This window comes from Lactuca virosa, chromosome 1 (genome assembly GCF_052849685.1).
Source record: "Lactuca virosa cultivar CGN04683 chromosome 1, Lactuca_virosa_CGN04683_v6, whole genome shotgun sequence".
Lineage (NCBI taxonomy): Eukaryota > Viridiplantae > Streptophyta > Magnoliopsida > Asterales > Asteraceae > Lactuca > Lactuca virosa.
This window is the reverse complement of record NC_136426.1, coordinates 87,883,894-87,896,021: the sequence shown is the minus strand read 5'-3', so window position 1 is coordinate 87,896,021 and position 12,128 is coordinate 87,883,894. Positions and strand designations below refer to the sequence as shown.

At 36.4% G+C, this 12,128-nt stretch overlaps 1 protein-coding gene across 1 annotated transcript; it reads left to right on the top strand.

The window, feature by feature from the left end:
- Positions 1-9,722: 9,722 nt before the first annotated feature.
- LOC145116610 (uncharacterized) lies at positions 9,723-11,069 on the top strand. The gene is made up of 4 exons (XM_079052939.1): positions 9,723-10,006; positions 10,094-10,368; positions 10,591-10,852; positions 10,976-11,069. Exons 1-4 carry the CDS (start codon positions 9,723-9,725, stop codon positions 11,067-11,069), a joined length of 915 nt encoding a protein of 304 aa, XP_078909065.1.
- Positions 11,070-12,128: the final 1,059 nt, after the last annotated feature.

Sequence of the window (12,128 nt, the reverse complement as noted above, 5' to 3'; positions counted from 1 at the left end):
ATGCGAGGCTCCAGGTGGCTCGTGCGAGGCTCGGACACGTGAAGATACGCGACATCTTCAGATTGGACCTGCGCTTCGGACAGAGACACGCGTCGGTCTCGGATTGGGCCACGCATCGGATGCGAGGGCTCGCCACCAACGCCACACGCGTCAACCTCTGATTGGACCGAACCTTCGGTGCGAGGAGGGTGCGACACGCCTTGCCAGCTGGCCTCCGGTGACTCAGCAGTTCGGACACATGGCACTCATACAGCGAAGGTGACGTGGCCTATGCGAAATTTCTCGGATTTTGAAATAATTTCTCGATTTTCGCGCCAAAACTTCTAAAATCCATAACTTCCGCATACGATCTCCGTTTTTGACGTTCTTTATATGCACGCGTAGGTAAAATTACGCTCTACGACTTTCGTTTAGACTTCGTCGGCTAATTTTGAGTTTAATTTTTATATTATTATTTTTAACAGACCGGGACAGGAAATCCGTTAAAAATTCATAACTTCTTCATCCGACGTCCGTTTTCGTCAGACTTTTTACCGTTGTGCTGCTATTTATGAGACCTTCGATTCTCGTTTAGGTCGTGTCGGCTAAAAATCACTCGATCTAAAATTCGAGTTTTTAGTTGTGTACTGCTAAGTCGAAACTTCGAAAAATCATAACTTCCTCATACGAAGTCAGATTTGGGCGTTCTTTTTATACCTACTCTCGGTTTAACGAACACTACGAGTTTCATTTAGATCACTAAGGCTAAAAAGTAGTTTATCAAAAACTCACTTTTTACGACATTCGGCACCGTGTCGGTTTATCGTGAAACTTCGACAGGTCATAACTTCTTCGTTATAACTCGGATTTTGGCGTTCTTTATATTTTCGGAAACCTCGAGACATATACTACAACTTGGTTAAGATTAATCCTTCTAATTAATCTTCCATCAAAAATCATTTTTGATGCTTATCGTCTCTAAATTGACTAGCCCGGATCTACGGGCGTTACAATTATCTCCCCCTTAGGATGATTACGTCCCAGAATCATCAACGAAAATAGGACTTGTATAATGATTCCATACGTTATCTTTCCATCCTAAGTAATAACCATGATGCTCAATCTTACACCTACTCTTCGTACTAGGTTGGACTTTCAATCGTAACCTACAAGTTACAAAATGAATCCTTATTGAGGACTCCTTCTTCTTCTTAGGATAAGTACTTCCCCTTATCTATTGTAACAGATCGACGGGTCATGTTCTAATGACCTTCATCGGATGATGCAACATCTAGACTCAAGTCTCTGTGAGTCAAATTCCAGAATGGAATATACCTTCGTTCGTATCTTAATGTGATATAATCTCATTTTAGCATATAGCATTTCCAGCTACAAGCTTCATTAACAACGAGCGCGATGCTATCGATCGCATTAATTTCAACCTTCTGACTTTAGTCAGATGCTACATCGAACTTGGTCCTCCGAACCATGTAACAAACTCATCGTAGTCGGACTCAATTTGATATGACCACTAGGGTCGGAATAACAACCAACTTACTAGTCATTACCGAAACAAGGGTAATGACATATCCGAATAAAACGGAATCAATCACTAGTTTCTTGGTAACCTTGTGACTTTCCCTGATCCAAGTGTGAGTCCTGTGCTTCCAGTAGTATAGATCTCTACTACTATTCACACCTACTCATACTCGTCCCAAGTACTGTCTCGCAGTCCCCAAATCCTAAAATCACAAAACAATTTAACACATACGAATGTGTCCAATTAATCATAAAATTTTCCTAGACTCTACTAAGACTTATTCCATGCGTATCTTCAATCATCAATTCTACTTCAACTTGATTGGTGATGGAAATTCCAAATGATGGGACAACTTCAAGAATTACACCAATCGTTCCATCATCCTGCCAATCGAAGGTGTACTTCAGACGTACCATACTCCTCTAAACGTTTCATTATTTTATCAAACATATTCTAAGGGCAAGATACCACTCTTACGATATCTTCTGATAGGTATCATTCACTATTATAAGCCTTTCATTTCCACCATTTACTCAATTCTCTACGAGTCTTCACCATAACGATTTGTACACCCAAGCAGACGTTCGGTGTACCAGGCGAGAATTTAAGATAAGAAAGCTTTATTTACGATAGACGTATAAATCTCCTAATCACTTCGAAACACTTATATGCTAGTTCTAATATCGTAGTCATACGCTTAGAATCCTACACACATAAGGTTTCCAGATCCGGTCGGCAACAGACCATAGATCCGAACAAATAATGGCATATATGGCAAACATATAACATTTAGCACATAAGGGCATTTTAGGCATCTTTCCTAAAATAAACTAGTGCTCGTGTCTAAAATATAGCAGACACTCATCTCACAATCATCGCTTAGCATTCTAAGTTTAAGTCTAGAAATCCTACAAATTCCTAGTTCGCTTAAACTAATGCTCTGATACCAACTGTGACATCCCCAATTTCACGGCCAGAAAAGACCGATTTCGTTTATGCTTTTTAAAATAAAATCAGATAAATCTTTTTAAAAGATGTTGCGGAATTGGTCCCCAAAACAAAACATGATAAAAGTTTGTCAAAACCTTTCTTTAAGAAATATATAATTTCCTTTTATATCAAAACCTCGGGATGTCATGTTCCGATACAGATCAAAAGCATAAACAGGACATTATAAGCCTTACACAGTTATTTACAACTACTGGCCTATAATCCAAAAATCACTCATTGTCATCATCCGACTATGCTCGGGGTCCACTACCTATAATATAAAAAGCTGAGTGGGTCAGGCTTGGAAGCCTGGTGACCATATAGGGTTTTCAACCCACAATAAATAATAAACTCTTTAAGTTTATCAATCAACAAATAATTTATTAATTTCATCAACCAAAAACAACCCTAATTACCCGTTCCCGTAATCCTCACCTTACGTCCCTAAAACAACTATCACAAGGGACCTAGCCTAAGGATTTTCATTAGGGGTGACAACATTGTTTTCCTCAACAACTTATGTCGAACAAGACAACCAATAAGGTGACAACTTTGCTTTCCTCAGCAAATTATGTCAAACAAGACAAACATCAGGGTGACAACATTGCTTTCCCTCAGCAATTTATGTCAAACAAAACAACCTAACATAAAACAACCAATAAGGTGACAAAATTGCTTTCCTTCAGCAATTTATGTCAAATACACAACCAAAATGGTGACGACGTTGCTTTCCTTAGCAATTTATGTAAAACAAACATCGAGGTGACAACATTGCTTTTCTCTCAGCAATTTATGTCAACAGGGTGACAACATTGCTTTTCCTCAGCAATTTATGTCAAATAAAACAAACACCGGGGTGACAACATTGCTTTCCCTCAGCAATTTATGTCAAATATGCACGAAGTCACATCGTCGCCAAGGTTTATACAACAGGCACTACGTCACATAGTCGCCAGGGTTTATACAATAGGCACTACGTCTCATAGTCGCCCGGGTTTATCTAATAGGCACGAAGTCACATCGTCACCAGGGTTTATCTAATAGGCACTACGTCTCATAGTCGCCAGAGTTTATCTAATAGGCACTAAGTCCATAGCTGCCAACATACTAAATTCGTAGCTACCAACGTACATCTATACTGTACTAAATTCATAGCTACCAAAGTACATCTATACTGTACTTTTATCCCTCATACTTTATCTACCCATGTTTTACCCAACATATTTGAAGATAAAATATATATACATTTTAAATCATTTTAAACACGTATAAAACATTCATTCAACATCCATCTCAAATAAACAAACAACATATATACACATATCACGTATTTTATATAAAATACTTCATATTTATGTGTAAGATGAAAGTGACTATACACTCACCTGATTTAATGAAAATCGGGCAGCAATTCGTTTCCTAAAACGATCGTTTCTAATAAAACCGGGAGTTTTATTGAGAAACCGGGCTCTTCGAAAGGCCGGGCTTCAAAACCGAAAAGATAAATTTTCCGGCTTCTCATGCACTATAAATTGTTGAGGAAAACAATGTTGTCACCCCTAATGAAAATCCTTAGGCTAGGTCCCTTGTGATAGTTGTTTTAGGGACGTAAGGTGAGGATAACGGGAACGGGTAATTAGGGTTGTTTTTGGTTGATGAAATTAATAAATTATTTGTTGATTGATAAACTTAAAGAGTTTATTATTTATTGTGGGTTGAAAACCCTATATGCTCACCAGGCTTCCAAGCCTGACCCACTCAGCTTTTTATATTACAGGTAGCGGACCCCGAGCATAGTCGGATGATGACAATGAGTGATTTTTGGATTATAGGCCAGTAGTTGTAAATAACTGTGTAAGGCTTATAATGTCTTGTTTATGCTTTTGATCTGTATCGGAACATGACATCCCGAGGTTTTGATATAAAAGGAAATTATATATTTCTTAAAGAAAGGTTTTGACAAACTTTTATCATGTTTTGTTTTGGGGACCAATTCCGCAACATCTTTTACAAAGATTTATCTGATTTTATTTTAAAAAGCATAAACGAAATCGGTCTTTTCTGGCCGTGAAATTGGGGATGTCACAAGTGGAAACTAGTTTGTTCACATCCGAGGGCTGTTCATGCGAGACCAGGTCAGATTGTGTTGGGTTATACACAATCGAAGTCTCAAAATGGTGTTTGAGAAAAAGAGAATCGGATGGAAGTATTTCTGACATGTGTTGTCGAAAACGAAAAATTGGTCCGAAAGAAGTTTGGTTCGGAAGCCTATAAGTTCTAATGGCATTGAAAGAAAGATATACCTCTTTAGGATCGAAGTTTATGGGGACGGATTCTATTCTTTCCTTGTTAGAGAGTCAGATCCCGAAATCTTAGACTCCATATTTCATTCGACTTTCTTTTGATGGAAAAATTCCGAAAGTCTTGCCATAGAACCTCGGTCAAGTCAACAATATTGCTTTGTCCAGAGTAGATGATATACACAACGTATAGCCAGTCCTTGCTCATGGTGTCAGTTCCACCATGCTTCCCTGATAATCCTCGAAGGGTTAGATGCATCAACACAGTCCATAGTCCGGTAACCGCCTATTTCTTGAACTTTTTGGCTTTGAACTCACCGTTATACCCAATTTCATTCAGAAAGGTCTAAAACTCTTCAGAAGAGGGTTCTTGGACTTGAAAACCCTTGGGGTTTTCTGGGATACCAATTGTTTTCAGAAATGTTTGCTTATGTACAGGGTTGAACCTGTCACCTGTGATTTTGATTTCAAGAACACCATCTTCGATCTTGATTCTTTCAAAAAGCAGTGTGAATAATGTGTAATGGAAGTTTAGGGTTTGGAGTTTTGGTAAGTGGAACAAAAATAAGGTGATGGGAGATGAACTCGATCATCACACAAATGGATTCATCGTAATCTGTGGGGTCAAGTGAGAACAGTTGGGTAGTTTCTCTTAGAATCGGTTCAGTGGATGATGAGGATGCAGAACCCTTTGATGATTTCTTCTTAGTTGCAGGTTTGGTGGTTTCAGGAACATTTTTTAAAGACACCATTGTTGAAATTTTGAAGGCTCGAAGAACAGGATGCAGAGAGGGTTTTTAGGAAGAAGATGAATAAAGCGTAAAGAGGAACAATTGGCATTTAAAAACCCTTTATAGGTTGGATTTTCCAGGTCGGGTTGAATAGAGGGTAATGATGACACCCAAAAGAAAAATGGATCGCATTAAATGTGTTGCCAAAGTTAGCATCCTTAAAAACTAAAAACGCGAAAGATGGGACGTCTATTCGTGCCAAAAAGGAAAATTGTTTTTTCAGTTATGGAGTTGACGTGCACTTTATCAGAACGTGTGCCAAAGCACGTTTATTGAAAATTAAAAGATAATCATCAAGAAAAAATACCGTTAATTTAAATAAGAAAACGTTTCGGAATTAAAAAAACTTTAATGAAAACCTTTGAACTTCTTATTGTGGGTTGAAAACCCTATATGCTCACCAGGCTTCCAAGCCTGACCCACTCAGCTTTTTATATTACAGGTAGTGGACCCCGAGCATAGTCGGATGATGACAATGAGTGATTTTTGGATTATAGGCCAGTAGTTGTAAATAACTGTGTAAGGCTTATAATGTCTTGTTTATGCTTTTGATCTGTATCGGAACATGACATCCTGAGGTTTTGATATAAAAGGAAATTATATATTTCTTAAAGAAAGGTTTTGACAAACTTTTATCATGTTTTGTTTTGGGGACCAATTCTGCAACATCTTTTAAAAAGATTTATCTGATTTTATTTTAAAAAGCATAAACGAAATTGGTCTTTTCTGGCCGTGAAATTGGGGATGTCACAATGGACCCTCTTGCAAAAGATAATGAAAATCAAATAAAAAATGTTGTTGTAGGACTTCAAGCTCCCAAGGAATATCTACCAAAGGTTCTTTCGGAAGAAGAAAAGTGGATATGGTTTGTTGTTTCTTGGCCATCATCCTTGGCAGATGTGCTCCATAAAAGTCGTGAAATGGCAAAGATCAAGAAATAGCTCATTGTTGATGCCTTCCGAGCTACACAATCTGTGTTGCCTCCAATTCCATCTCCGAGAATCGTTTCAGTCGATGAAGGTTCTCCTAGTTGGAAACTGGATGATCTCCCTGAAGAGCCCCTGATCACTCCTCCTCCTGAATTCATCATTTCATAAACGGTAGAACAATTCATTGCTGACTTAAACAAGCCACGACAAAACAAAGGGAAGAAAATTGCTTCCGAACCAAACAACCCTAAAAGGACGTTCAGAAAGTCTGAAGGCTGGTCCCAAGAGCAGATAGATCAAGCACTAGAAGAAATCATTAGGTTTCAAGCCTTGAAAGATAATCCCAATCCATTGCTGGCATATCCCCCCTCTCCTGAGAAGGTATCATTCACGATCTTGATATTGTCCCTTTCATGTACATCGATCTTCCCACTCAAGACTCTGACCAAATCGATCTTCCAATCTCTCCACATGGAAAATTCTACATCAAATTCACTCATCTTCATCCGAATAATGATCCACAGACTATCATCAGGACTGAGCGAGAGAGATTGAGAACGTTCTATTCCGTTAACGCACGTCCTCAAAAAGAAGTGTGGTCTCGGAAGCGGATCACAAAGATTATTGGTTTCGGAAACAAGATTTAAATCAAATTTGATCTTAATTGCATGTTGTATAGATACTACATCTCTCGGAACAATTAAGCAGCTATCACATCACGGATGTTGACTTTCCATCTATCAATCCCAATGAAATTCTCATAATTGTTGCTCACCTCCGAGATCGCCAGTCCAATCATTCGAGCATCGGAGCTTGTAGTGCTGTCATGAACTTCCTGAAGGACTATGTAGTTGAATTTTGCAGGTCCGACATCGAGTTTGCACACTTGTTTAAAACAGAAAATATGTTGGCGAAGATAACTTATGAACTACCCGAAACTCAAATCTTGGCAGAAGGTCCCATTGAAGAAACTAAGCACGGATACGTCTATCTAAAGAAGAAGACCAACAGAAAAGAATTCTTCTGAGTTCTTGATAAACATCTCGTTCCTTCAACCATCCTTCAAAATTTCATTGCCAATGCTGCAAAAAGTGACACTCCAGAGCATGTGAAGAAGAAGTTCATTGAACACCTTAATTGGTATTTGGAAGTACGAAGCTGGCTCCACATTGCTTACCTTTTCATATTAGAAGATGCCAACTGAGTTGACTGATTGCTAAGTTTACTTAGGGGAGATTGTTAATGCATAAGAAGTGAACCTCTAGCAATCCAAACTAAAGCAAATCCGAAGTCACTCAATTCCAAGATGTGAAGATGTTCCGAAATTCCTTTTGTATACGAGATGATGAGATTCCGAAGTTTGAGTCTGTACAAGCATTTAATGTTTTTTTGTCTTTAGTTGATGTAACAGTTCTTAGGACTATTTCAACAAATCTTTTAAGTGTCAGATTTGTCAAACTCTTTGTATTAACTAGTCCTTATAATGTATTTCGGTTTGTACCATGTCTCTCCTTTCTATTTAAGGAGTAGATGTTTTCATGAAAAACCACCAAGAATAGAAGTTAATCAATATTCTCTTCACATCATTTCAAACTCTCTTGCAAGTCAATTTCTTTCACTTACATTCTACATGTTCTAAATTGTCTTTACTTTGATTATACTCAATCTTACTTCATTTTACTACTTGAATACTTTGTTGAACATTATCTTCAAGTCTTGAATGGACCAACTAATTAGAAGCAGACATTGATCTTTAAGGTTAATTCAAGGTTTGAGTTTTCAAACCTTGTCCGCGCATTGAATCTTGTTCTCAAAATTTTCTTAGTGAATAGTGGTGATTACACACCTTAATTCATAATTGATCCGAGGAGAATTTTCCTTCTCAAATCTCTCCTTGAGATCAAGCCATAACCACATATATAACACCATTCTTGTTCTCCTTTTCCATTGAACTCACGATCCAACCTCACACAATACCAATACATATTTTTCCATGTCATCAAACCAATTTAATCTTCTCATCACATGGGTATTGTGCCATCAATCAAGCCTACTTTATTTTTAGAGAATAACATATCTGTCATCTCACTTTTTCAGATGGCATAATTGTTGCCACGGAGTAGGTTTTTCTCCCATGAAATTCTAGCTAGGATGACCGACATATGTAAGAAAGTACGGTGATGTTATTCATAAGATGGATTTCTCCATCTTTCGATTAGCTTTTCAGTCATCGTTAAGAAACAAAACTAGGGTTGATTGTCCAAGTATTGCTTTAATACCATAATAAATTTAGGGTTCAATTTTTTTTTATTGGTTTGTCTATGTCAACCATATCTATATGGATCTAGTACTTGAATTCTTAGTGTAGATGCTACATATTTGGTTCTCATCCTTCTAGAAAACTCCAAAAAGATATACTCCTTACTTAGTTTCCGGTACAGACCAATGGAACTTGTGAGACGACTATTTGTGTCAGGCGTATGGTATGATTAGATCGATGCTTAATCTAAACGCATATGAATATATAAACGAATTTTAAGTATAAGGATAAGTATTTGGACAAAAAATTGTAAAAGATAAGCATGCGTGCAAGGAGACTAACATGCATGCATATAACAATATATATATATATATATATATATATATATATATATATATATATATATATATATATATATATATAAGAAAACTAAGTATAAGGCTAAGTATTTGGAAGCTAAATTGTAAAAGGTAAGCATGCATTAAGATAACGATCTCAAAAAGCGTAGGCGTTGAAATGAATGCAGATAAACATTTTAATATATAATGTGGACATCGACAAATGATACCATAAATTTATGTTTCATACTTCACGTTATGGATGGTCGTTTTGGAGAATTCTTTAAGAGGGGCGAGTGTGGGCCACGGCCGTATGGCGTTATCCGATGTGGCAGCGCCATAACGGGGGAACACCCCCCCCCCTCCCGTTATTACACGTTATGTTATCTCGCGCGATGGTGGTAACGTATGTTAACGCGTAGAAAATCGAACGTTTGCAAAATCAAACCGTTTAAAAACGGTAACTTGAATAAAAAAAAATTACTAATTACATTTTCATTATTATATATAACTCATTCTTTTTACTACACATATTTCTCTATATCTATCTCTATTTCTATATCACTCAAAACACAAACACAAAAATCAACCAACTATGGATGAATTTGATCCGGCCCATCCGTACAACGATGATAACGACGAAGACGATTTGTTCGTGAGTATGATGTACCGGTATTACACAGACAACCTACTACAGCCAGATCCAGCTCCACTACTCACGCGATGTGCGGCGTTAAATAGAGATCGTGAGGAAGGGCATAGACGGCTAGTTAACGATTACTTTGCGGAAAATTGTGTCTACCAGCCAAGCGATTTCAAAAGAAGATTTCGTTTGCGAAAAAATGTCTTTGAAAGGATAGCCAATGCTATGGAAGCAAGGTATCGTTTGATTCAACTTTTATAATTTACAAAATGTCACTTTTAGATAAAATAAATACAATTTTTACATGTTTAATATTTATTTAGGTATGAATTTTTCCAAATGAGATATGATGCTAGAGGCAAACGAGGCTTCACAGGGTTGCAAAAATGTGTTGCTACAATTAAACATATGGCAATGGGGGAGTCGCCCGATTCTGTTGATGATTATATGAGAATGTTTGAGAAGACCGCACGAGAAAGTTTGTATTTATTGGCAAGAGGTGTTGTCGAAACCTTCGGTGACCAATACTTGCGCAAACCTTCGTTGCATGATATGCAACAACTATATGCGTCGCATGAAGAAAGACATGGTTTTTCGGGTATGCTTGGGAGCATTGACTGCACACACTGGAAATAGAGAAATTTCCCCGTGGCGTGGAAAGGCCAGTATTCGAGCGGTCATCATGGAGCGCCTTCGTTGGTATTAGAAGTTGTTGCTTCACAAGATTTATGGATTTGACATGCTTTTTTCGGGGTTGCGGGTTCTAACAACGACGTCAACGTTCTCGATCAATCACCAATATTTGACGATCTTTTGTCAGGAAAAGCCCCGGATGCTCCTTTCACAGTGAATGAAAATGAATATAAGTTTGGGTATTACCTTACAGACGGAATATATCCACAATATTCCACGTTTGTGAAGGCGTTTCGACACCCAATAGATCCAAGGGACAAATATTTCAAGAGACGACAAGAAGGAGCACGTAAGGACGTTGAATGTGCTTTTGGGGTTTTGAAATCAAAATGGCACATAGTTGAACATGCGGCGAGACCTTATGAGTTAGATACTCTACGATATATCATGTATGCATGTATCATAATGCATAACATGGTTGTCGAAGATAAATGACGCAATATTGCAACGTATTCGCCTACGGAGCCAAGATATGTGCAATTTCAACCAGGGACATCGGAATATTTACATAGAGTGGTTGATATTCAAGATGAGCGAAAACACAAGCAACTCCGTGAAGACTTGGCGGATTACATTTATGTTGGTCACGAAGATGAAGATGAATAGTTTTAGGCCAAAAAATGTAGGTTTTATCATCTTTTTTTTTTGGCTTTTTATTTTAAATGTTTTTGTGTTTTGTTGTAATTTTTTTAATGTTGTTTTTAATTTAAGTTTTATTAAAATTTTATTTTTACTTTTCAAATATAAATAAATAAAAAAAAACAAATTCGAAATATAGAAAAAAAAACATCAAAAATAAAATAAAAAATAAAATAGAAAATAATTGGTGTTATCACATGTTATTAGATGTTGCCCATTTTCATCTTGGGTGTTATAACACCAAATTGTGACTAGGATGATGAGGTGGACAATTTGAGTATGATAACATGTAACAACATGTTGCCCACAACTAGTAGTCTAATAAAATATCATCCTCAAAAAGCATTTATGATCATTAGGCGAGAGAAAAGACAAATTTTGCTAATTCATTTAATTTTTTTTAGATTTAGACGAAAAAATTATGTTTTCCACAAATAGCCATCAATTTTGTAGGTCTCATCTGTCAAATAATGGTTTGGTCTATGAAATTGTCAAAACAACTATGATCATTATACGAGAGAAAAGAAATATTTTGCTAATTCATTTAATTTGTTTTTAGATTAAGATTATGTTTTCCACAAACAGCCATCAATTTCGTATGTCTCATCTGCGAAATTGTGGTTTGATCTATGAAATTGTCAAAACAACTGTCATTTTGAAGAAAATAAAATAAAATAATTAAATTGTTTATGATAATGCAAATAAAAAATAACAATAATAAATTTTTGTGGGATGAATCTTCAAAAAACCATTTTCACATCAATAGGAGTTTTATATTATAATTTTGAACTACGACAATACAAAAATTATTTTTTCTTAAATGTCTAATTTCATAGGTTTAATCAGCAAAATAAATTATTGTTCAAAAATGTGAAAATTATTGTTTTTTTTTATTTTATAAAAAAGAAAAAATGTTTTTTAGTATTTTATGTTATGACTCTTTAAGAAACATTTTTACAATACAAAAACGCTTTACATTACTAAAAAGAAATGTTAGATTGAGAATGATTAGTTAAAAATAATAAG

Excerpts from the sequence above, each read along its gene's own strand:
- LOC145116610 (XM_079052939.1), top strand. The coding sequence starts at position 9,723 with ATGGATGAATTTGATCCGGCCCATCCGTACAACGATGATAACGACGAA. Across the intron at positions 10,007-10,093 it reads GCCAATGCTATGGAAGCAAG|GTATGAATTTTTCCAAATGA; the intron begins GTATCGTTTGAT and ends ATATTTATTTAG. Across the intron at positions 10,853-10,975 it reads GATACTCTACGATATATCAT|AGTGGTTGATATTCAAGATG; the intron begins GTATGCATGTAT and ends ATATTTACATAG.